This window comes from Syngnathus scovelli, chromosome 6, assembly GCF_024217435.2.
Source record: "Syngnathus scovelli strain Florida chromosome 6, RoL_Ssco_1.2, whole genome shotgun sequence".
In the NCBI taxonomy this organism is placed as follows: domain Eukaryota; kingdom Metazoa; phylum Chordata; class Actinopteri; order Syngnathiformes; family Syngnathidae; genus Syngnathus; species Syngnathus scovelli.
The window spans coordinates 2829411-2852799 of NC_090852.1; the positions used below are offsets into that span (position 1 = coordinate 2829411).

At 45.8% G+C, this 23389-nt stretch overlaps 3 protein-coding genes across 12 annotated transcripts in view; all 3 read right to left on the reverse strand.

Moving 5' to 3' along the window:
- Positions 1–3238: 3238 nt before the first annotated feature.
- cdk10 (cyclin dependent kinase 10) overlaps positions 3239–23389 on the reverse strand; it is an 84693-nt gene continuing 64542 nt past the window's right edge. For 9 of the 10 annotated variants that reach the window (XM_049723086.1, XM_049723084.1, XM_049723091.2 and 6 more), the window contains 5 exons: positions 13740–13799; positions 13501–13624; positions 8775–8914; positions 4201–4253; positions 3239–4116 (listed from right to left, as the gene is read on the reverse strand). In XM_049723086.1, the coding sequence (XP_049579043.1) occupies positions 4022–4116; positions 4201–4253; positions 8775–8914; positions 13501–13624; positions 13740–13799 (472 nt within the window). In that variant the 3' untranslated portion in view covers positions 3239–4021. Of the gene's footprint in view, positions 4117–4200; positions 4254–8768; positions 8915–13458; positions 13625–13739; positions 13800–23389 lie in introns of those variants that run through there. The other variant, XM_049723089.1, reaches the window with a different exon arrangement.
- LOC137840350 (uncharacterized) lies at positions 8921–12153 on the reverse strand. The gene has a single exon (XM_068650949.1). The coding sequence runs from the start codon at positions 11931–11933 to the stop codon at positions 10941–10943; it is 993 nt and encodes a 330-aa protein (XP_068507050.1). The 5' UTR covers positions 11934–12153; the 3' UTR covers positions 8921–10940.
- Positions 13806–16288, reverse strand: LOC137840348 (uncharacterized). The gene has a single exon (XM_068650947.1). It carries the CDS (start codon positions 16054–16056, stop codon positions 14965–14967), a length of 1092 nt encoding a protein of 363 aa, XP_068507048.1. The 5' UTR covers positions 16057–16288; the 3' UTR covers positions 13806–14964.

The following is a 23389-nucleotide window of genomic DNA, read 5'->3' on the forward strand; positions in this document are numbered from 1 at the left end:
CCTACACACCTTCCATTGTGGAAGCAGGACCTGGAGACTTTCCAATCTCTGGGGTCGAAGTCACTGAGGTAGTTAAAAAACTCCTCAGGGGCAAGGCCCAGAGGTGGATGAGACCCGCACGGAGTTCTGATAGGCTCTGGATGTCATGGGGCTGTCATGGCTAACACGCCTCTACAACATTGCATGGACATCGGGGACAGTGCCTCTGGATTGGCAGACTGTGGTAGTGGTTCCCCTCTTTAAGAAGGGGGACCGAAGGGTGTGTTCCTATTACAGGGAAATCACACTCCTCAGCCTCCCTGGTAAGGTCTATTCAGGGGTGCTGGAGAGGAGGGTCCGTCGGAAGGTCGAACCTCGGATTTAGGAGGAGCAGTGTGGCTTTCGTCCTGGCTGTGGAACAGTGGACCAGCTCTACACCCTCGGCAGGATCCTCGAGGGGGCACGGGAGTTTGCCCAACCATTCCACATGTGTTTTGTGAACTTGGAGAAGGCGTTCGACCGTGTCTGTTGGGTTTACAACATTTATCTGAAATCAATCTCGGAGACGGTAGGTCTTTCTTGGCTTAGCGTTTTCTCCTGCGCAGAAGGGCGCACCCCGGACACAGCAAGTGTGGCTGAGATTCGCACTCTGCTCTGAGTTTAGCCGTGCTTTTATTGAGAGAGAAACAAAGGGGCAAGTGTACATGGTCGAATAGGTTTCCAGACAGGAAGAACATTCCATAGTTATATCCCATTACCACAGAACACAGGGGGTACTCTTATGGACGGGGCAGTATGGACGTCTCATGACCATTAGCTCAACAAAGACGTAGTCTTTAGTGCCTCTGGGAATACATTGCTGTGCCGTACTCATGACTTCAACTTAAATAAGACCTTTGTCCGCTTCAGCCGTCCCATGACAATCTCATGATCTGCACATGTCTAGCTAACTGTGGGGCTTATTGTATAGCGCGGCTAATGACTGCCATATGCCCCCAAGTCATTTTCACGAGGCCAGATTGGTCACATACTGCGGAGAATCTTGCACACAAAAGTAGTTACATAGAATCCAATGATAAAAAGTATATTATTTCCAACAGTGTCCCTCGGGAAGTTCTGTGGAGGGTGCTTCGGGGGTACGGGGTGCCGAGCCAACTGATAAGGGTGTATCGCCGATGCCAGAGTTTGGTCCGCATTTCCGGCAGTAAGTCGGATTCGTTCCCAGTGATGGTTGGACTCCGCCGAGGCTGCACCTTGTCACCGATTCTGTTCATAATTTTTATGGACAGAATTTCTAGGCGCAGCCGAGGCGTTGAGGGTGTCCGGTTTGGGGACCTCAGCATCGCGTCTCGACGCGGTGCTGTTGGCTTCTTCAAGCCGTGATCTCCAGCTCTCACTGGAGAGGTTTGCAGCTGAGTGTGAAGCGATCGGGATGAGGGTCAGCACCTGCCCAAATCCGAGTCCATGGTCCTCGGTCGGAAAAGTGTGGAATGCCCTCTCCGGATCGGGGATGAGACCCTGCCCCAAGTGGAGGAGTTCAAGTATCTTGGGGTCTTGTTCATGAGTGAGGGCAGGATGGAGCGTGAGATCGACAGGCGCCTCGGTGCAGTAATGCGGACTCTGTACCGGGCCGTCGTGGTAAAGAGAGAGCTGAGCCAAGAGGCAAAGCTCTCAATTTACCGGTCAATCTACGCTCCTACCCTATGGTCACGAGCTATGGGTCGTGACTGAAAGAACAAGATCCCGGATACAAGCGGCCGAAAAGAGTTTCCGCCGCAAGGTCTCCGGGCTCTCCCGTAGAGATAAGCTGAGAAGCTCGGTCATCCAGGAGAGCCTCGGAGTAGAGTCACTGCTCCTCCACGTTGAGAGGAGCCAGATGAGGCGGCTCGGGCATCTCATCAGGATTCCTCTTGGACGCCTCCCTGGGGAGGTGTTCCGGCCATGTCCCACCGGTAGGAGACCCTTTGATCGACCCATGCACTGGAGAGACTATGTCTCTTGGCTGGCCTGGGAACGCCTTGGGATCCCCGGGATGAGCTGGATGAAGTGGCTGGGGAGAGGGAAGTCTGGGAGTACCTCCTAAAGCCGGTGCCCCCGCAACCCGATCCTGGATAAGCGGAATAAAATGGATGGATGGATGGATGGATGGATGGATGGATGGATGGATGGATATGCTGCCATCCAAGCGATGTCTTTTTCATGGACGCCACTGCTTATTTCAGCAAGATAATGCCAAGCCACATTCTGCACATGTTACAACAGCGTGGCTTCGAAGTAAAAGAGTCCAGGTTCTCCCCTGGCCCGCTTGCAGTCCAGACCTGTCTCCCATTGAAAATGTGTGGCGCATTATAAAGCATAAAGTACGACAGGGAAGACCCCGGACTGTTGAACAACTGAAGCAGTTCATCAAGCAAGAATGGGAAAGAATTCCACACAAGAAGCCAAGAGAATTAGTCTTCTCTCTTCCAAAACGTTTATTGAGTGTTATTAAAAGGAAAGGTGATGTAACGAAGTGGTAAACATGCCCTTTCCCAATTTCTACTGCACGTGTTGTAAATTATTATTTGAAAAATAAAATAAAAATTTATGAGTTTGAGCATTAAATATGTTGTCTTTGTAGTGTATTCAATTGAATATAGGTCGAAATGGATTTTCAAATCATTGTATTTTGTTTTTATTATCATTTTACACAATTTCCCAAGTTCAACCGAATCCGGTTTGTATTTCGCGGATTTTCAGTTAGTGCGTGTGGTTCTGGAATGCACCTCCCCTCGATAATTGAGGGATCACTGTACGTCCTATTTGCTCAAAGGGTTTACGGCTTCAGGAGGCTAAAACACAAAGTTTGGTCATTTTCAAAGTTGGCGAATTTTCGTGAACTGTTTCCCAAGAAAACAACTAAGTGTGAGGGTCTAAACGTGCACGAACATTTATGAAACTTAACACACATATTAGGGCTGGCAAAATCATTAATTATTCATTAGATTAGTGTGTAATTTTGAAAAAAATGGCTCAGTAGCACCCTTGAGAAACCTTTAACAAAGCAGCTGCGTTTGTACGTTTCACCTTGAACAATGAAAATTTGGTGGTGTGGTACAGCCAAAGACCTACAAAAACGTCTCTTGAAGCCATTTACTAAACCTAACAGGAAGTCCACTGTTTGTCCATTTTTGGCTTTTACAGAGGTCATATAGTATTAAAGAAGTATTCCTAGAGGTTTTATCAGTTTCTCATGCTTCATCTAAAGATAGTCATGACAAACAATCCAACCAAAGCTTTTTATTTTTTCCAATACTGTTGCTGTGGCAACACACAGTTTGCCTAAAAAAAACCCAGACAGATTTTGATGGTCTTAACATTTGTCAAAACATATGAAAGTTGGTGCACACATCATACTAGGTACATTATTTGTTACTTTATAAACTTATTGCACCTTAAAAAAAAGAAGTGTTGCGCCCTCTACAAGTTTTTAATGAACGTTTCACGAAGGTGTACCAAAACTTGGTGAGATACAGGTATGTAACAGCCTAAGTCATACAACAAGTCTCTAAACTCAATAGGAAGTCATCCATTTTCTATTTCCTTTGATATTCTGCTTTGCTTTTGGCTTTTCATTGAGGTCATATTTTATCAAAGTAGCTTCTAATCTGATGGACTTCATTTTCCCAAAAATTCCAATTCCTTGCTTTTTTTTATTTTTTACTTTTTTTTTTCAATTACTGGTATGCCAACAAGTCCCAAAGAGCTGCAAGGGCCCTTTATAGCTGCTCGCGGCTCTAGTTTATTTTATTGTTTCTCTCCATTCATTTTTTTTTCACTGTTCTGAGCCACCAGCATAGAGCAGAGTAGCATATACTACAGTACAGTCCAGGCCAGTCCAGTACAGTAAAGTACAGTACAGTGCGTAGTTGGCAGTAAGCACTTTTATTAATTGGATGCAAAACTCTTCAGTGAGTTTATTATTCTAGGCAATGTAAGCAAATCACTCCATTTGCGTGTTGAATAAAAGTTGCATGCTGCCTGTTTCAGGTCTTAATCTTGGTTACACTTTGCTGCGTTTTGAGTGGCTCTCTGGCTGATAAGCAGCACGTCTGTTTCGATGGTGAGGGAAGGTCGGCATCAGGTCAGGCTCACAAGCTGCACATCACAGAAGAAGAAAAGAAACAAGATTAGAAGACAGGAACGATTTAAAGCCATAGTTACATATGAGAGATGACTCACGTAGCGGTTTCTCCTTAAAGTAGGAACTCTCCAAACAATCTTTGGCAATAGCTCTAGAAAACACCACACAGTACATGTAGTATATGAACATGAACGACTGCCACAGCAGACATAATGGCTGTTGTCACATGGATTGCAATGTAATATTAAGCTTAAGATGTGCAATAAAAATAATTTTAGACTTAAATATTCGGACAGGAAGGATTGGATCAGAATGTGTGGTTAAGTTTGCCTTGTGTTTTGCAGTACTGCAGTTTGTGTTAGTTGGGTTGTGTTTCTAAATATTCACATCAATCCTTACATTATCTAGTGCGATTTCACGAGAGCTTATTGTAAGGCATTGTACATATCGATGGAGGCGGTGGGGGGGGGGGGGTTAGGGTCGGGGCGAGGTACAAACCTCTGATAAAATTTGTGTGGAGTGGCAATTTGTCTTGACCTGTTGGGTTGAGATAAAAATGATGGGGAAAGCGCAGAGACTGTAGCCAGGATATAGAAGCAAGATGCACTGTATTTATTGTACTTGTGTTGCCATTGTTGGGTCGCACTTCTGGCAACAATAGCACCTACAAGCAGTGAAAGGGCAAAAAATGTAGCTGTGTTTTTAAGTTGTGCAGTGGTGCCTTGAGATTTTTGTTTTGTTTTTTGAGATACAAGTCAACACTTGACCAACTTTTTAGGTGAGGTTGGACAGCCGTCGACTTAACAGGTAAGGTGCCATCGCTCTTTCTAAAAACAAGTCTTTACCACTGCAGTAACTTTTTGAGTAACTTTTCAATTTACCAGGGTAAAGTGAGTTGGCCCTTTGATTCCACCCCAAATTTTTTTTTACCCATGTAGCATAGTAAATAGGTCACTCAAAATGAGCGTTGAGAAATAATAGTGACGGGAGGAATCAACAGGAGGAATGCCTGAATTACTGCACGACCCGAACGAGAATCTCCACTTGCCAGATGGAAGGTCAGGTGTCCTGACAGTGACCTGTTGTGAAGACACCCATTACAGCAAGCTCAGTCCCCACTTCTGACAGGTATTTAACATGATGGAGGTCATGTGCTGTCAGCGCAAAGTCATCTGATGCACCTGACAAGCCAAGACCATAGCAGGAGGCAGTTAATTTAGGTTGTGGTGCGAGTGGCCGGGGTCGCTCCACCTGTGCCCAGATTTTGCCTATATCAATTGGGTGCGAAGAGATCCAGCAGGTGCTGAGCAGAGGGACCACTTCCACAGGAGACAAGTGGACTGGGTGGACTAATTGAATTGGTCCTTCACAAGGACCAAAATGTTGAAATGGTTGTTGGTTAAGGCTAATGCCTGAATGTTCGCAGAGCAACGTTGAGGACGGAACGACACGTCCTGGAGTACTAGAATGGACTTGTAGTGTATTGAATTTCTGCCGTCGGATGCCTGTATAATGAGGTTGTGACATTGGAATTCCATTTGGTCTGCCTTGTCTTTTGGCAAATCCTAGAGCATTTTAAGGAGGTTTTGTCCCACCGCCCTTTGCTCACAATCTGCATTGTCAGCTGGGGGCTGGGCCTTGTTAGGAGGACTTGCTGGGGTCTTTTGATGCTTGGGCTTGTCATGGTTAGACGGACTGGTGCGAGAGTCACGTAAGGCGTGTATTTTCGCAGTAATTACACTATTTTCGATGCTAGTTATTATTTTGAGGGGCTCAATTTGGTGTGTCAACACTGCAATTATGGTGGTTGTGTGCTGTTTTGCCAGACTCAAGGTGGTTCCCAGCTTGCATTATAAACTCCTGCATCTGTTGGTTTCACATTTAACTTTTAGCTTCGCAGCAAGCCAATTTGTACAACTGATTGCTGGTCAGCATCTGAGGGCACAAAGCCAACCCCAAGCATCAGCCTTGTGTAAAGCTAATGGGTCGGCTAATACACGAGCAGGTTGCTGCTCAATTAGCCCGTTTACTGCTTGATAAGAACTCATGGATGGAGCGTTTGCGCTTTTAGAAGGAGCATCAACTCTAAAAAAGTTTTGTCAATCCCTCAGCCCTCGGCAGACATTTTTTTTCAGAGGAATCAAAATCAACGAATATTTTTATTTTACATGTGCATCACACGTCAGACAGATGTGGTAGCTAAATCTCGCATTGATGCTTCCCCACTATTACTTGCATGTTCTCCAACATACAACATCAGCAGAAGCAAAACAAAACCTGGTATTGTTTGTCAACCATGCATGCATGTTACATACTCGCTTCAATGTCTCGTAAAATGAAACCCTGACTAAAAAGTAGCGCAGGCCAGTGTTGTAGTTTTGTCAACACTCCCATTTCACTCTCGCCGGCAACAACGCTCTACATACTCTCAATACAGTGAGGACGTGTCATTTAGGTACATGGTAAAAAACTAATGAATCTTTTAAGAACAATTTAATTGAATTTTGATGGTGATAAATATGTTCTTTGGCTAAGACAACCGCTTTCGTTTCATCTGGTCTTTGGTCGTCCAGTATGGGCTTTGCTTCTTTAAACTACTACCAATTTCCTGACGGCAGTAAAACAAATAGTTTGCTGATAAGTTGAAGGTCAAATTCTTCCGCATTTTGCAATCTCGTACACTAAAGAGGACCAAATTGATTCATTCTTCTTTAGACAGGGCCATCATTTTCTGACCTATGTACCCAGACTTTATGGACAGACTGTAAAAGAAAGTTGGAAGACGTTTTGAGGAACCGTTCCATTGTAACTGCCTGCCCTTGAAAAAGTTGTTTGGAAAAGCAAGCAGTAGAGTATCCTTAAGTAGACGAGTAGGATTTGGGTGCACAGAACAAGTTGAGGAGTTTGAAGAAGAAATATTGGAAACTACTTTCAAAAGGCAAATTTGGACAAAAACACAAGTATGCATTGGCCATTTTATGCTTCCTCAAAAGGTTATATTATGTTTGAGGAAATTGATGGAAGAATGTTACTGTCTAAAACAAGGGTGGGCAAACCTTTTGACTTGGGTTCTAAATTTTGACCGGGGGGCTGAACCACGAGCAGATGGATGTAGTGTTTGTGTGACGTAATATAAACAACATATAAAGGTCATTGCATAAAAGATTTTGGCCTTTAGTAGGGAAGTAAAGCATGGATATTAAAAAAAAAGCTTTTTGGAAACAAATGCATTTATTAACAGCATTAAAAAAATAATCACTAAAAAACTACTATCAGTGATTCTCATTAAATACAACAGTTATTATGAATAACAGTTTCCATCACTTCAGCGCCTGCAGGTCAGATTTATAAAAGATGAGGCGAAATCATATCAAATGGCAAACATTCTGACCATATACATCATCTTGAAGAATCAGTGAAAGAAGACATCTAAATAAAGTACTAATAAAGAAATTACTACTAAAGAAATCAAAACGGCAACACGGTGACAGATATCTGAAAATCAGAGCAGAGCTTTAACTCACAAACACCTGGTGACAGAGGTGAGGAAACGGGAAAAACTTCCTTGAAGTCGGCCTTAAAAACTTTAAATGTTAAGATTAGTCGAAAATAGGTGGTGCATCAAAAACCTGCCCCTGTACTTGACATTTGATCCGCAGTTTGTCGGTGAAAAAGGTTTTGCTGAGTCTTGAAATTAGCTGTCAATCTCTCCGCTGTAGCCGCCCGTTCATGTGTTGACTGCTAGTGTAGTTAGCATGCTTCGTAGCAAAGTGACGGCTAATATTGTACTCCTTGAATACTGCAACCGTTTCTTGGCATATCAGACAAACCGGCATTGATCGGATTTCAGCAAAAAAATATATTGTTGTCAACACTCGGCGCTCAGTGTCCACCTTTCTTTTCCTTGGGCCACTCATTTTGATGGAAGGATTCCAGGGTAAGGTTTGTGGGTCACTTTGGCGTAAAACTATATCTGAAAGCTCAGCACGGGAATTACGAGAATGCTAACGTCACAGCCAACACTCGAAATTCGGCACTGATAGAAATAGAGCGCGGAGTGCGCCGTGTTCGTACTACTGAGTACGTACACGCACTTGTGAGTGTGCACCGAGCTTTCTGACACGGCCTCTGGGAGTAAATGTAAAGGTGGGCGTTTCTCCATCTACTGGGGAAATGCAGTCATTGCAGAGAAAATGACCCAAAAAAATGTTTAATAATACAATTTATCCAGGTTTGGCAGGCCGGATTAAACGGCCCCGTGGGCCGGATGTGGCCCGCGGGCCGTAGTTTGCCCATGTGTGGTCTAAAATGTCAATCATTCACTGCTGACAGAGTTATGGGAACACATGAATCAATAATACAGTAGCATTTTGTCAGTCGAACTGTTGAGCTAAAGAGAAGTATCTTTATTGGTTGAGAGTAGCATCTGTTTAATACCTGATGATTTAATTGGATAGCCTCAATGAGACCACAACAAAAACGCATGTAGCCTTTTTTAAATTATTCCCTCCTCATTTTTCTCATTGACAGAAATCCATCGTAGCGACGGAGAACTTTAATCCATGTATATAGTTCAAATACTCTGGGTTCAACTCTGTCCTTAAACTATCTGTGTAGTGTGTGTGTGTGCGCGTGTGTGTGTGTATGTGTGTGCGCGTGCGTGCGTGCGTACCTGCGCTGTGGATTGTACATGAAGAGCAGGTTGAGCAGCCTGTGTCCAGCTTCAGACAACCAAGTGAATTTATTCTTTAGATTATTGTAGGGTTGCTTCCTCAGACTGTACTGCCCAATAAGAGGCAGATTAGAAAATCCCTGTGTAACACACAAATGCTTGAATTTAACACAAACCTAATTACTGGAAGAGGTCATTGCAATAAAATGCAAGAAATTTGCAACAAAAACATTTGCATGGAGATTTATCATAACGCAAAAACATTGAAACCATTTACTGAAATTTCCTGAAATTGCAGCCAGTGGCCCTTTATTTGACAGGGAGGCTTTTGTTCAAATTCTTGAGTAAAGCCCAGATCCCACTGAGCTCAAAATAATTAGGGCCTCCTGAGGAGCGACGGCTGTGAGGTTTCTATTAAATCTCATTTTTTTATACTTTGATGTATTTCATTGAGCCTGTTGAACGAATTCAACAGAAAATGAGTTGTCTGGGGCTTTATGCCCCTGGCAGGGTCACCCATGGCAAAAGCGCCAGACAAAGCACCGCTCATATACCCCTTGATTAATGAAAATGGATTCCGTTCTCCCTTGCCCGGATGCAGGTCACCGCGGCCGCCCTCTGGAGCCTGGCCTGGAGTTGGGGCTCAAAGCAAATGTCTGGTGGCTGCGCCTTCGCTCATGGGGCCCGGCCGGACACAGCCCGAAAAGGAAACATGGGTCCCCCTTCCCATGTGCTCACCACCTGTGGGAGGGGCCAATGGTGTCAGGTGCTGAGTGAGCTGAGCGGCGGCTTAAGGTGGGGACCTTGGAGGTCCGATCCCTGGCTACAGAAGCTGGCTCTTTGGACATGAAATGTCACTTCTGATGTGCGAGGCAAAAAGGTATTTGCCATAGCGGCCATAGACTAGACATAGTCGGACTTGCCTCCACTCAGATTTTGGGCTCTGGTACAAGTCCTCTTGAGAGGGGCTGGACTCTCTTCCACTCTAGAGTTGCTCACGGTGAGAGGCGCCGAGCAGGTGTGGGCATACCTATTGCCTCCTGGCTGGGCGTCTGCACATTGTTCACCCCGGTGAACGAGAGGGTAGCTTCCCTCTGCCTCCGGGTGGGGAGACGAGTCCTGACTTTTGTGTCTTTGCACCAAACTGCAGCTCAGAGTACTCACCCTTTTTGAAGTCCTTGGAAGAAGTGCTTCTGGGGACTCCATCGTTCTGCTGGGTGACTTCAATGCTCACGTGGGCAATGATAGTGAGACCTGGAAGGTCAGTGAGGTGGCTTGGGCATCTCATTAGGATGCCTCCTCGACACCTCCCCGGTGAGGTGTTCCAGGCATGTCCCACCAGCAGGAGACCCCGAGGGTGACCCAGAACACACTGAAGAGACGATGTCTCTTGACTGGCCCGGGAACTTCTTGGGATTCCCCGGGCTGAACAAAGTGGCAGGGGAGAGGCAAGTGTGGGCGTCCCTCCTAAAGCTGCTGTCCTCGCGCCGCGATGGATGGATGGATGGATGGACGGACGGATGGACGGACAGATGGATGAACGGATGGATGAACGGATGCTTGAAGTGTTCATAATTAAGTTCCACGATACTGTCGACCTCATCATATTGTGGGTGACAATAGTTGCTAAAATAATACTTGCCATACTGTGTGAGAGATATTAATAAAGAAGCACAGACACAAAACTAAATAAATAATACAATTATGGCGGTTAAGAATAAAAATACAAAATATAAATGTGGTAAAAGACATGTCAGTGAAGTGGCAGCAAAGAAAAGCGTATTGAAACTATAGTAATATAAAAAAAAATATTCCATTGCAATTTGCTGACCCAATTGTACTTTTGAATGAAAAAAAAATCATGGCAGTTACAAACTAAATATATACAAGAAAAATGAAAAATGTTAGGGAAAACAGCATTCCGATAGGGCTAAGTTTTAATGATAGTAAGACGGCTGCAAAGATGAGATGTCCTGACAGTGGAGGCGTCCGGAAAGTCTGCACAAGCGACTTCACAGTGGAGCCTGCAGTGGAATCGATTTTATTTTTAAATGAACTGCGCACATTTTCTGTCCTGACAGTGGAGGCATCACCATAGTGGAGACTTCACCTTAATAATAATAATAATAAATTATATTTATAACGCACTTTACATTCGGAGGAATCTCAAAGTGCTACATGGCAAGTAAAAACAAGAAAACAAAGCAAAGACAAGTATAAAACAACTGGACGACAACCAGCATGTGAGAACAGGATTACGGAAATGCTAGAGAGGTGAGTTTTAAGTCCGGTTTTGAAAGAGTCAGTGGATTGGGGTGCTCTTAGGTGGTCGGGGACGGAGTTCCACAGTGTGGGGGCTGCATGGCAGAAGGCCCGGTTGCCCATGGTGCGCAACTTGGTTTTCGGGACGTGGAGAAGGTTTGAGTTGGATGAGCGGAGGCTTCGGGTGGCAGGTTTTGGGGCAAGGAGTTCTTTGAGGTATGGGGGAGAATGTCCGAGGATACACTGGTGAGTGAGGAGGGCGATCTTATAATCAGTTCGGAATTTGATGGGGAGCCAGTGCAGAGAACGGAGGATGAGTGTGATGTGGTTGCTTTTCCTTACCCTCATCAGGATCCTAGCAGCGCTGTTTTGGATGTACTGTAGCCTCTGGAGGCTCTTGCTAGGGATCCCGATGAGGAGTGCGCTACAATAGTCTACCCTGGAGGAGACAAAGGCGTGGACAAGTTTCTCAGCATCCGTCAGGGTAAGAGTGGGGCGGAGTTTAGAAATATTCCTGAGGTGGAAGGAGGTTTTGCAGATGTGTTTTATGTGTGACTCTAGGTTGAGTTGAGGGTCCAGTTTCACACCTAGGTTGGTGACAGTGGCTGAGAGGGGGATAGTGTGACCGGCGAATGAGATGCTTGTTATTGGGCAGGTATGGATCTGATGGGGAGTCCCACTTAACATGGCTTGGGTTTTGTCACTGTTGACTTGCAGGAAGCTGAGATTCATCCACGCCTTTATCTCCTCCAGACACAGGGAGAGGATGGATGAGGGAGATGGAGGAGGCTGGGTTGTAGAGGGCGGGGGGTCGAGTTTGAGGTATAGCTGGGTGTCGTCCGCATAACAATGATATGAGATGCCGAACTTCCTGATTATATTGCAGAGGGGTAGCATATAGACAGTGAAGAGGGTAGGACCGAGTACAGATCCCTGGGGGACACCGGAGGTGACAGTGTGTGTGTCTGATTTTTTTCCCTCCCAGGGAAACGTACTCAGTTTGGTTCGAGAGGTAGGACAGAAGCCAGGTTAGAGCAGTGCCAGAGAATCTAGTGGAGTGAAGTTGATTAAGGAGGATATTGTGGTGGACAGTGTCAAATGCAGCGGACAGATCCAACAGAATGAGAAGTGATGAGGAGCCTGCATCGGCAGCCAAGAGAAGGTTGTTGGTGAGCCGAACAAGGGCTGTTTCAGTGCTGTGGCCAGAGCGAAAACCGGATTGAAATTTCTCAGCGATGTTATTGCGGGTGAGATGAGTGTAAAGTTGGGCAGCTACCACGTTTTCCAGAACCTTGGAGAGGAACGGGAGGTTTGATATCGGTCTGTAGTTGGCAAGGTTGTCCGGGTCAAGTGAGGGTTTTTTGAGCAGGGCGGTAATGATGGCTGTCTTCAATGCCAGACTGGAGTGAGAGGTTGATGACATTGATTATTAGGGGACTAATGGCTGAGGTTTGTTGTTTAATGAGCGCTGTGGGGAAAGGGTCCAGGGCACATGTGGAGGGTTTCATCTTTTTGAGGATGTCCTTTACCTCCGACTGCAAGATGGGGGAGAAGCAGCGGAGAGGCTGGACTGTCCCGGGTGGAAGGAAGGGGGGTGGAGGTGAAGTGGAGGGGCCAGAAGAGGAGAGGAGCTGGGAACAGATGTTGTCAACCTTAGCGGTGAAAAAGGTCATAAAGTTATTGCACACTACCTCTGAGGATTCTGTTGGAGTGGTGGGTTGGGGTTTGAGAAAGTGGTGATGGTTGAAAAGAGCTGTTTTGAATTTCCAGGGGTATTCTTTATGATATCGGAGTAAAACTGGGCACGTGCAGTCCCAAGGGCTTTTGAGTAGGCCTTCTGATGTTCTTTGTAGGCCTGTTTGTGCACGGTCAGTCCTGAATCTTTGAGACGACGCTCCAGAATGCGTCCAGTTGACTTCATCAGACGCAGCTCACTGGTGTACCAGGGGGCTGAGCGTGAAAAAGTCACTGTTTTGTTTTTTATGGGGGCGTGGATACCTAGAGGTTTGGCTAAAGAGTTATTGTAATAGTCCACTGCCTTGCTGACTGATGGAAAGGTTGCAGAGGAGGAGGAGAGAAGCTGGAGGTCCTGTGTCTAGTGTCTCGGTTGATGTTTTTGAAATTTCTGAATGAGATTTGCCGCTTGGGTTTGGAGTCGGGGCGTGGGAAAGGCAGTTCCATTTGAATAAGTTTGTGGTCAGACACACCGACCTCATGAACTTGTAGGTTGCTTATGACCTTAGCATATTTTTATTTTGAAATGAACCTAGTTATTAGTATATTATATATTTATTATATTATGTATTTTTAAATGAACCGCGTGCATTTCCTTTTCCTCACAGTGGTGGTCTCCCTACAGTGGAGACTCCACCGGAAGCAACCTTACAGCCAGCCAGGTACGCTTAAGCAGAGATCCACTGACCTATAATCCTTTCCTATCATTACAGATTATCCAAGGTCTCACCGGCCAGATGTTTTCGTTTGGCGTCCCTAATAACTGAACTATGAGATCGAGCTGCTGGATTTCTGATGTTCCAGGCAGAAGAGGTTTGTGTGCCAGCAGCTCAGCCAGGATACAACCTACAGCCCTGTTATGCAACGACAAGGTAAAATTACATTAATGTGGTAAATTGCACTATTATTTAGATGTTTCAAGCAAGAGTGTGCCTGCTGAGTATAGTATCATTGTGGATTGAGTCTCACCACATATCAAGAGCTGTAGTCTGGGTTTTGCTTCCGAGGAGGAGTTCTGGAGCTCTATACCTGGGGAAGAAGTAGTAAGTATTTAGTCAGGTCACTGAGAGCTAATGAGAGAGAATTAGGCTAGGTTCACACTGCAGGCAAATGCGCCGCGTATCAGATTTTTTTGCTTTATGTGATCTGCATCAGATTTTTTATGACAGTATGAACCACTAAACTACAATTCTTTCTAATCTGACCTGGTTCACTTTCATGTGTGGTCTTAGATTGGATATGTATCGGATTTTGTGCAATGCGACCGCATTTTCAACGACCAAGATATATCCGACCGAGACATTATCAAATGCACTCTGCGCAGGCAGGGAGCACACTACTTGGGAGGAAGATTGACGGTTTGATTGGCTGTGAATCTGCAAAGTTGTTTTTATTGTGGTTAGAGGAGCTGTGGTCGAAAAGACGCCGATTGAGAAGTGAGGCATATCATTGACGAGGGGGAGAAGATATGTAGCAGCCGGCAGGGGCAAGGCTGAGTAGTTTTGAAGGGAACCGGGGTCTACGATTGTGAACCACTGCCAACCATTACCAACCACCGCGGCAAAGGTGGGGTACACCCAGGTGGGGAGGCTGCTTTGAGAGATCTGGCAGGAGAGCACCACTGATGGCGGCTAGAATGACTGGCTGGGCCAGACAAGGGTGATGAGGTCAGAAGCAGAGCATCAGCACCAGCGCCACAAAAGGCGGATGGGGCTACATGGGTCGGACGGCAATGACTGCAGTTGACAACTAAGAATCATTGCGTGTCAAATGGGCTGGATGACATAGGCTTGGGGGAGTCTGGGGCAGCAACCCTAGACCTGGCTCCATGCTGGACGCTGGAGTATCTCAGAATAATTACGCTACACTTAGACATCAAACTACTGCAAACATGACATTAAAAGCACTGCAAAAGTACATGGAGGAATGAAGGTGATGAACATGACGGAAGAACGGAATTAACTCAACAAGCAACAAACATTCATAACCGCATTAATGGCCGAAATCAGGGATCTTGAAAAGAACATGGAGCAAGAAAGAAAATTGAAGTCGTGGAGAACAGGCTGGACAATTTAGAGCAGGGGGTCCACACTTTTTCAGCATACAAGCTACTTATAAAATGACCAAGTCAAAAAGGTGCACCCACTACAAAAATGCAAAACATAACTTTATTAACAAATATATTGAGCATTCATTATTTGTACAATGTATGATGATGTACCTTGCAAAGGCATATCAGCCAATATTGTACAACACAAAAAATTATCCGTAATTTCCGGACTTTAAGGCGCACCTGAATATAAGCCGCACCAGCCAAAATTAGGGGGTTTAGCAAAGACAAGTATAAAACAACTGGACGACAACCAGCATGTGAGAACAGGATTACGGAAATGCTAGAGAGGTGAGTTTTAAGTCCGGTTTTGAAAGAGTCAGTGGATTGGGGTGCTCTTAGGTGGTCGGGGAGGGAGTTCCACAGTGTGGAGGCTGCATGGCAGAAGGCCCGGTCGCCCATGGTGCGCAACTTGGTTTTCGGGACGTGGAGAAGGTTTGAGTTGGATGAGCGGAGGCTTCGGGTGGCAGGTTTTGGGGCAAGGAGTTCTTTGAGGTATGGGGGAGCATGTCCGAGGATACACTGGTGAGTGAGGAGGGCGATCTTATAATCAGTTCGGAATTTGATGGGGAGCCAGTGCAGAGAACGGAGGATGGGTGTGATGTGGTCGCTTTTCCTTACCCTCATCAGGATCCTAGCAGCGCTGTTTTGGATGTACTGTAGCCTCTGGAGGCTCTTGCTAGGGATCCCGATGAGGAGTGCGCTACAATAGTCTACCCTGGAGGAGACAAAGGCGTGGACACGTTTCTCAGCATCCGTCAGGGTAAGAGTGGGGTGGAGTTTAGAAATATTCCTGAGGTGGAAGGAGGTTTTGCAGAAGTGTTTTATGTGCGACTCTAGGTTGAGTTGAGGGTCCAGTTTCACACCTAGGTTGGTGACAGTGGCTGAGAGGGGGATAGTGTGACCGGCGAATGAGATGCTTGTTATTGGGCAGGTATGGATCTGATGGGGAGTCCCACTTAACATGGCTTGGGTTTTGTCACTGTTGACTTGCAGGAAGCTGAGATTCATCCACGCCTTTATCTCCTCCAGACACAGGGAGAGGATGGATGAGGGAGATGGAGGAGGCTGGGTTGTAGAGGGCGGGGGGTCGAGTTTGAGGTATAGCTGGGTGTCGTCCGCATAACAATGATATGAGATGCCGAACTTCCTGATTATATTGCCGAGGGGTAGCATATAGAGAGTGAAGAGGGTAGGACCGAGTACAGATCCCTGGGGGACACCGGAGGTGACAGTGTGTGTGTCTGATTTTTGTGTGTGTGTTGATTAAGGAGGATATTGTGGTGGACAGTGTCAAATGCAGCGGACAGATCCAACAGAATGAGAAGTGACGAGGAGCCTGCATCGGCAGCCATGAGAAGGTTGTTGGTGAGCCGAACAAGGGCTGTTTCAGTGCTGTGGCCAGAGCGAAAACCGGATTGAAATTTCTCAGCGATGTTATTGCGGGTGAGATGAGTGTGAAGTTGGGCAGCTACCACGTTTTCCAGAACCTTGGAGAGGAACGGGAGGTTTGATATCGGTCTGTAGTTAGCAAGGTTGTCCGGGTCAAGTGAGGGTTTTTTGAGCAGGGCGGTATGACATTGATTATTAGGGGACTAATGGCTGAGGTTTGTTGTTTAATGAGGGCCGTGGGGAAAGTGTCCAGGGCACATGTGGAGGGTTTCATCTTTTTGAGGATGTCCTCTATCTCCAACTGCAAGATGGGGGAGAAGCAGCGGAGAGGCTGGACTGTCCCGGGTGGAAGGAAGGGGGGTGGAGGTGAAGTGGAGGGGCCAGAAGAGGAGAGGAGCTGGGAGCAGATGTTGTCAACCTTAGCGGTGAAGAAGGTCATAAAGTTATTGCACACTACCTCTGAGGATTCTGTTGGAGTGGTGGGTTGGGGTTTGAGAAAGTGGTTGATGGTTGAAAAGAGCTGTTTTGAATTTCCAGGGGTATTGTTTATGATATTGGAGTAGAACTGGGCACGTGCGGTCCCAAGGGCTTTTGAGTAGGCCTTCTGATGTTCTTTGTAGGCCTGTTTGTGCACGGTCAATCCTGAGGCTTTGAGACGACGCTCCAGAATGCGTCCAGTTGACTTCATCAGACGCAGCTCACTGGTGTACCAGGGGGCGGAGCGTGAAAAAGTTTTGTTTTTTTATGGGGGCGTGGATACCTAGAGGTTTGGTCCGTTGGGAACGTCTGGCAGAATCCCGTCAAGAAGAGCTTCAACTCACACCTCCGGCAGAGCTTTTCCCACGTCCCAGAGGAGGTGGGGGACATTGAGTCCGAGTGGACTATGTTCCGTGCCTCCATTGTTGAGGCAGCCGACCGGAGCTGTAAGGTGGTCGGTGCCTGTCGTGGCGGCAACCTCCGACCCCGCTGGTGGACACCGGTGGTAAGGGATGTCGTCAAGCTGAAGGAGTCCTATCGGGCCGTTTTGGCCTTTGGGACTCCAGAGGCAGCTGACCGGTACTGGATGGCCAAGCAGAATGCGGCCTCTGCGGTTGCTGAGGCAAAAACCTGGGCATGGGAGAAGTTTGGCGAGGCTATGAAGAATGACTTCCGGATGGCTTTGAGGAAACTCTGGTCCACCATCTGGCATCTCAGGAGGGGGAAGCGGTGTACCGTCAACACTGTTTACTACAGTGGAGTAAACAACTCGGGACGTCGTGAGTCGTGGGGAGAATAATTAGAAGATCTCCTCAATTCCACCGACATGCCTTCCATTGTGGAAGCAGGGCCTGGAGACTCTGAGGTGGACTCCAATCTCTGGGGTCGAAGTCACTGACCCCGGAGTTCTTAAAGGCTCTGGATGTTGTGGGGCGATCCTGGCTGACACGCCTCTACAACATTGCGTGGACATTGGGACGGTGCCTCTGTATTGGTAGACTGGGGCGGTGGTACCCCTCTTTAAGAAGGGGGACCGGAGGATGTGTTCCAACTACAGAGGGAGACCGGGCTTTCTGCTCTGTCTCTCCTGAATTGTGAAATAATCTACCAGTCCAACTGAGAGCACTGCAGTTGGTTGACACTTTTAAAAACGGTCTTTCAGACATTTCTTTTTAAAAAAGCGTTTCTGTAGCACTTTGAGATTCTTTGCTATGTAAAGTGCAATATAAATATAATTTATTATTATTGTCATTATTATTATTATTATTAGAGGAATTACACTCCTCAGCCTCCCTGGTAAGGTCAATTCAGGAGTGCTGGAGAGGAGGGTCCGACGGGAGGTCGAATCTCGGATTCAGGAGGCGCAATGGGGTTTTCGTCCTGGCCGTGGAACAGCTCTCTACCCTCGGCAGGATCCTCGAGGGTGAATGGGAGGGTTAGGGTTCAACCAGTCCACGTGTTTTGTGGACCTGGAGAAGGCATTCGACCGTGTCGCTCGGGGAGTTCTGTGGGGGGTGCTTGGGGAGTACGGGGTGCCGAGCCCACTGATAAGGGCGGTCCGGTCCCTGTATCATCAATGCTACAAAAAAAAAAAAAACATAGTTTGGTCCACATTTCCGGCAATAAGTCAGATTTGTTTCCAATGAGGGTTGGACAAGGCCAAGCTTGCCCTTTGTCACCGATTCTGTTCATAACTTTTATGGACAGAATTTCTAGGCGCAGCTGAGGCGTTGAGGGTGTCCGGTTTTGTGACCTCAGCATTGCATCTCTGCATTTTGGGGTTCACAAAGAGTGTGAAGCGGTCGGGATAAAGGTCAGCATCTCCAAATCTGAGAGCATGGAGGAGTTAAAGTATCTTGGTGTCTTGTTCACAAGCGAGGGCAGGATGGAGCGTGAGATTGACAGGCGGATTGGTGCAACGTCGGCTGTTATGCGGACTCTGTACCGGTCCGTCGTGGTGAAGAGAGAGCTGAGCCAGAAGGCAAAGCTCTAAATTTACCATTCGATCTACGCTCCTACCCTCACCTATGGTCACGAGTTATGGGTCGTGACCGAAAGAACAAGATCCCGGATACAAGCGGCTGAAATGAGTTTCCTCCGCAGGGTGTCCGGGCTCTCCCTTAGAGATAAGGTGAAAAGCTCGGTCATCCGGGAGAGACTCGGAGTAGAGCCGCTGCTCCTCCACGTTGAAATGAGCCAGATGAAGTGGCTCGGGCATCTCATCGGTGTTAGGGTTTTCAGGTTAGTTTGATCCTATGATTATGTTGGAATGTAGACTGTAATGATTAAATCAATCATGTCTTGCCCTCACAATGTAATGATTAAATCAATCACGTCTGGCCCTCACAATGCAGAGTAAGATGAAGTGGTTGCTTCCTCTGCTTGATTGACCAGCTGCAGGGGAAGCAATCAAAGTTGTTCTGTTTCCCACAATAGTGTAAAACACCCCCTGCTCTGATCTTATCAGAGGCCGGGGGTTCACCAAACCTGTCCACTCCCACCCCCACTCTGTTCCTCCTAATAAATATGCCCTTGCAGGGAGGAGACTTTTAGACTTCATTCGATAATCGCTGTTCAGACAGCGACGAATGGACTCTCCACCTGCAGGTGTCTAAAAGAACTTGCTTGTCTCTTGTTTCGTTCTTGCAAAATAAGTTGGAGTGAGCAAATCTCTAACATTTTGGTGCCGAAACCCGGGATCCTCATACCCACCATCTGACCGGCGAAGGAGGACGTGCTGCATTGTCGACAAGCCAGCGTCCATTAGGAGGACCTGGAAAAGAAAGTCCTGGGAAGAGAATTCTTCGCTGGCCCAGCATCTTAGGTCTGCCTTCGTCTGACAGAGGTGGATAGACGGGATCCGGCGGTGCAACGAACCAGGGGACAAGTAAGTTAAAGCGCTAAAGATACGGCTTTGGTTTGTCCGAGCTATGAGATTCGGCTTTGGTTTGTCCGAGCTATGAGATACGGCTTTGGTTTGTCCGAGCTATGAGATACGGCTTTGGTTTGTCCGAGCTATGAGATTCGGCTTTGGTTTGTCCGAGCTATGAGATTCGGCTTTGGTTTGTCCGAGCTATGAGATTCGGCTTTGGTTTATCCGAGCTATGAGATACGGCTTTGGTTTGTCCGAGCCATGAGGCCTAAAAAAGCGCTGGAGTTAGTGTGATTGAGTGTGTGACTGGTAGGATAAATTGACAAAAAAGCAGTTCTAGCATTGATCCACGGCAATAATACAGGCTAGTAATTTGTTGAAAGGTCAATTTAAACCTGCATTGAGGATCCTCAAAGCAATAGTTAAATAAATAAATAAGTAATAATAGTAATAATAATAATAATAATATTTTTGAGACAAAGAGATTGTATAACCTAAAACTACTAGAATTAATATGGGAAATAAAAACGGTAAATCTCTTGCTCTGCTCTTCCTTAAAACGAGAAGTTCATGGCAAGTAGATTTCTTAATTGTATGCAATATATGCCGAAGTGGAAGAGAAAGTATGGAGTAGAAAGGAAGTTGAGAGTTCAAGTGGTAAAGAAATGCAACTTGCTTCTAGAAGATAAATAAATAAAATTAGAATGTGCTGTCCTCGTGTGCATGGGAGGGACCAGCTCATGATCGACCACAGGAAATGGCCAGCCTGTGACGAATCATTGTGGCTGAGACCTACCTTTTGCATGCGAGAGCTGTGCATGTGTGTGCGTATATGTTAAAATGATGAACATTGGCTAAAGTTTTAGTATAAAAAAAATTGCTAGACTGTGGTCTATCCAATTTGCACCGCAGAACAGAAATGATTTTGAAAGATAAAAATGAGAGGAAAAAGAAATCTGTTTGCAAGCAGAAACTAATCCACACTAGTGCATGTAAAGTGTCGAGCCCACATGAGAAATTCGGAAAAAAAAAAAATGACAGAACATGCTTTCAGGAATTGGAAGAAGCTAAATTGTGAATTTAAGATTTTGCAATGCTACATTTAATAGGAATAATTGATTGGTTGTGTTATAAGATTATGCAAAATTCTAAATGCAAGCTAAATCTGAGAGATTGAGTTCTTCAAATTTAAAAACAAAGAAAAAAATTCAGATTAATTTGCCAGTTGTTTGGTTTAGTTAAGTCTTTTTTTTTTGAATTGGTGGATTGTTCTACCAGGAAACCTGAGTTGAAAGTGATATATGAGTGTTGTGTGGTGAGCTTGGATGAATTGGGACCGATGTGATAGGAAGACTCCTTTTTGGAGACTGTGTGAGATACATATGATGAGCATTGATGAATGATTGCCTGAATGAAAGGTTGAATGGTTGAAGTCGTTGGCGACTACTATGGAAAATTAGTAGAGCGACTTTGATGAAAGAATGATTTTGAGCAGGTTGAATGTTAGAAAGAAACACGTAACTTTTGGATTGATAATTAACTAGAAAAAAAATGGAGAACCAGTAACACATGTAGAAGATGTGTGAACTGAGAAATTAAGAAGCGTTTTGGAAAGAAAGTCAAACTAAATGATGATGAAATCATATGTAGTACTACAAAACTTTACTACATATGGATTCTCTAAATCATACAATTGAGTAAAATAAAACATACGTTTTGATTTGTATTCAAATTTCTAAGATTCTTGTGATAAACAATGAGAAAACGATTGAAAAGTAACTAAAGAAACTACAACAAAGTGAAAATGTCTAATCATTTGCTAGCTGAGTCGCTCCCCATTCGGGGAGGCCATCCATTTACTTACTAAGCTAGTTGTCAAAACAGGGGCAAGATTAGAGAAGGGCATCTATAAATGACCTACCCTACCAAAGAACCTATGCAAATGGGCTGCAATATTGAGCCATGGTGCGCGTCACATGGCTCAAGAGGAGGGATAGTGGGGCAGGTCAGTCAGCTTTATACAACATATGGATTTGATTCATATTCAAAATATTTTCAAAACAAAACAAACTTTTTTTGTAGAGCTTGTTTCAAAAAAAAAAACAAACAAAAAACTCCTGTTTGCCAGTTAAATGGGCACTACAATTGACTACGAGAGTTGCAAGCAACAGATGAAGAGCAGTCCTGGGCAGATTATCTAATCAGGACGCTCAAACTGAAAGATGTGTCCAATGCAAATTTACTGCCGCCTGATCTCTCCCCCTCACAGGTGGACAACCCTCAGGTTCACTGTGAGAGCTCACACACAGGAGGCGTGCTATGCGTGTTCGAAACTCCCCCCTTCCTCCACGCAAGTTCGCTTGGAGGCCAGAGCAATGAATGTCACTGAAGCGAAACGTATGGCATCCATGGGAGGAGTTGGATATCAACGCCGAGCAGTCACAATCAGTGATGCCGACCCATCCCACTCTGGACTTGCAGACGGTGCCTATGATGAACACTTCTGGGCAAATCTCAATGTGACTGTTAAAGGACGAACAATACCACAAGTGGCCTACACAGAGAGACCAGCTGGAGTGAATTACACATGTTACATCCAAGGTGGTTTATCCGATGCTGCCCGCCAACTGGACAGGAGTGTGTGCACCAGTGTGGGTGACAGACCACACCTACAGGATATGACATCATCAGCTGACAGGAGCACACAACTCTTCTGGACTCGACGCAGAGCAGTTGCAACCTTTGACCCTCATGACCCTGTCTGGGGTGCGAACGTTCCAGATGACCATAAAGTATGGTCCGTCGGAGACAAAGTTGTCCTTGCGCTCTTCCCTCAGATATACTGTTTCTGTGTTTTTCTTTTTGTTTTTATTGATAGCATTCTGGTCGCCTGTGGCACAGGGGCCGTGTAAGAATTTTCCTGCTAATAACATCTGGCCAGCAGGTTTTTCGCTTACACAATAAGTTTGATCTGGGGTGTTGAGGTAATGCCTCATCTTCACTGGAAAGTGTTGCTATCATTGTTTGTTGTTTTTATTTTTACCATTCTACTTTCTTCATTATACGTATATATGTTTTTTTTCTTGCTTTTCGTTGTTGTTTGGGGTGGCATAATCATATGATAAATCAGGAGGGAGATGTTAGGGTTTTCAGGTTAGTTTGATCCTATGATTATGTTGGAATGTAGACTGTAATGATTAAATCAATCATGTCTTGCCCTCACAATGTAATGATTAAATCAATCACGTCTGGCCCTCACAATGCAGAGTAAGATGAAGTGGTTGCTTCCTCTGCTTGATTGACCAGCTGCAGGGGAAGCAATCAAAGTTGTTCTGTTTCCCACAATAGTGTAAAACACCCCCTGCTCTGATCTTATCAGAGGCCGGGGGTTCACCAAACCTGTCCACTCCCACCCCCACTCTGTTCCTCCTAATAAATATGCCCTTGCAGGGAGGAGACTTTTAGACTTCATTCGATAATCGCTGTTCAGACAGCGACGAATGGACTCTCCACCTGCAGGTGTCTAAAAGAACTTGCTTGTCTCTTGTTTCGTTCTTGCAAAATATTTTGGAGTGAGCAAATCTCTAACAATCGGGATGCTTCCTGGACGCCTCCCTGGGGAGGTGTTCCGGTCATGTCCCGCAGGTAGGAGACCCCGGGGATGACCCAGGACGCGCTGGAGAGACTATGTCTCTCAGCTGGCCTGGGAACGCCTTGGGATCCCCCGGGATGAGCTGGATGAAATGGCTGGGGAGAGGGAAGTCTGGG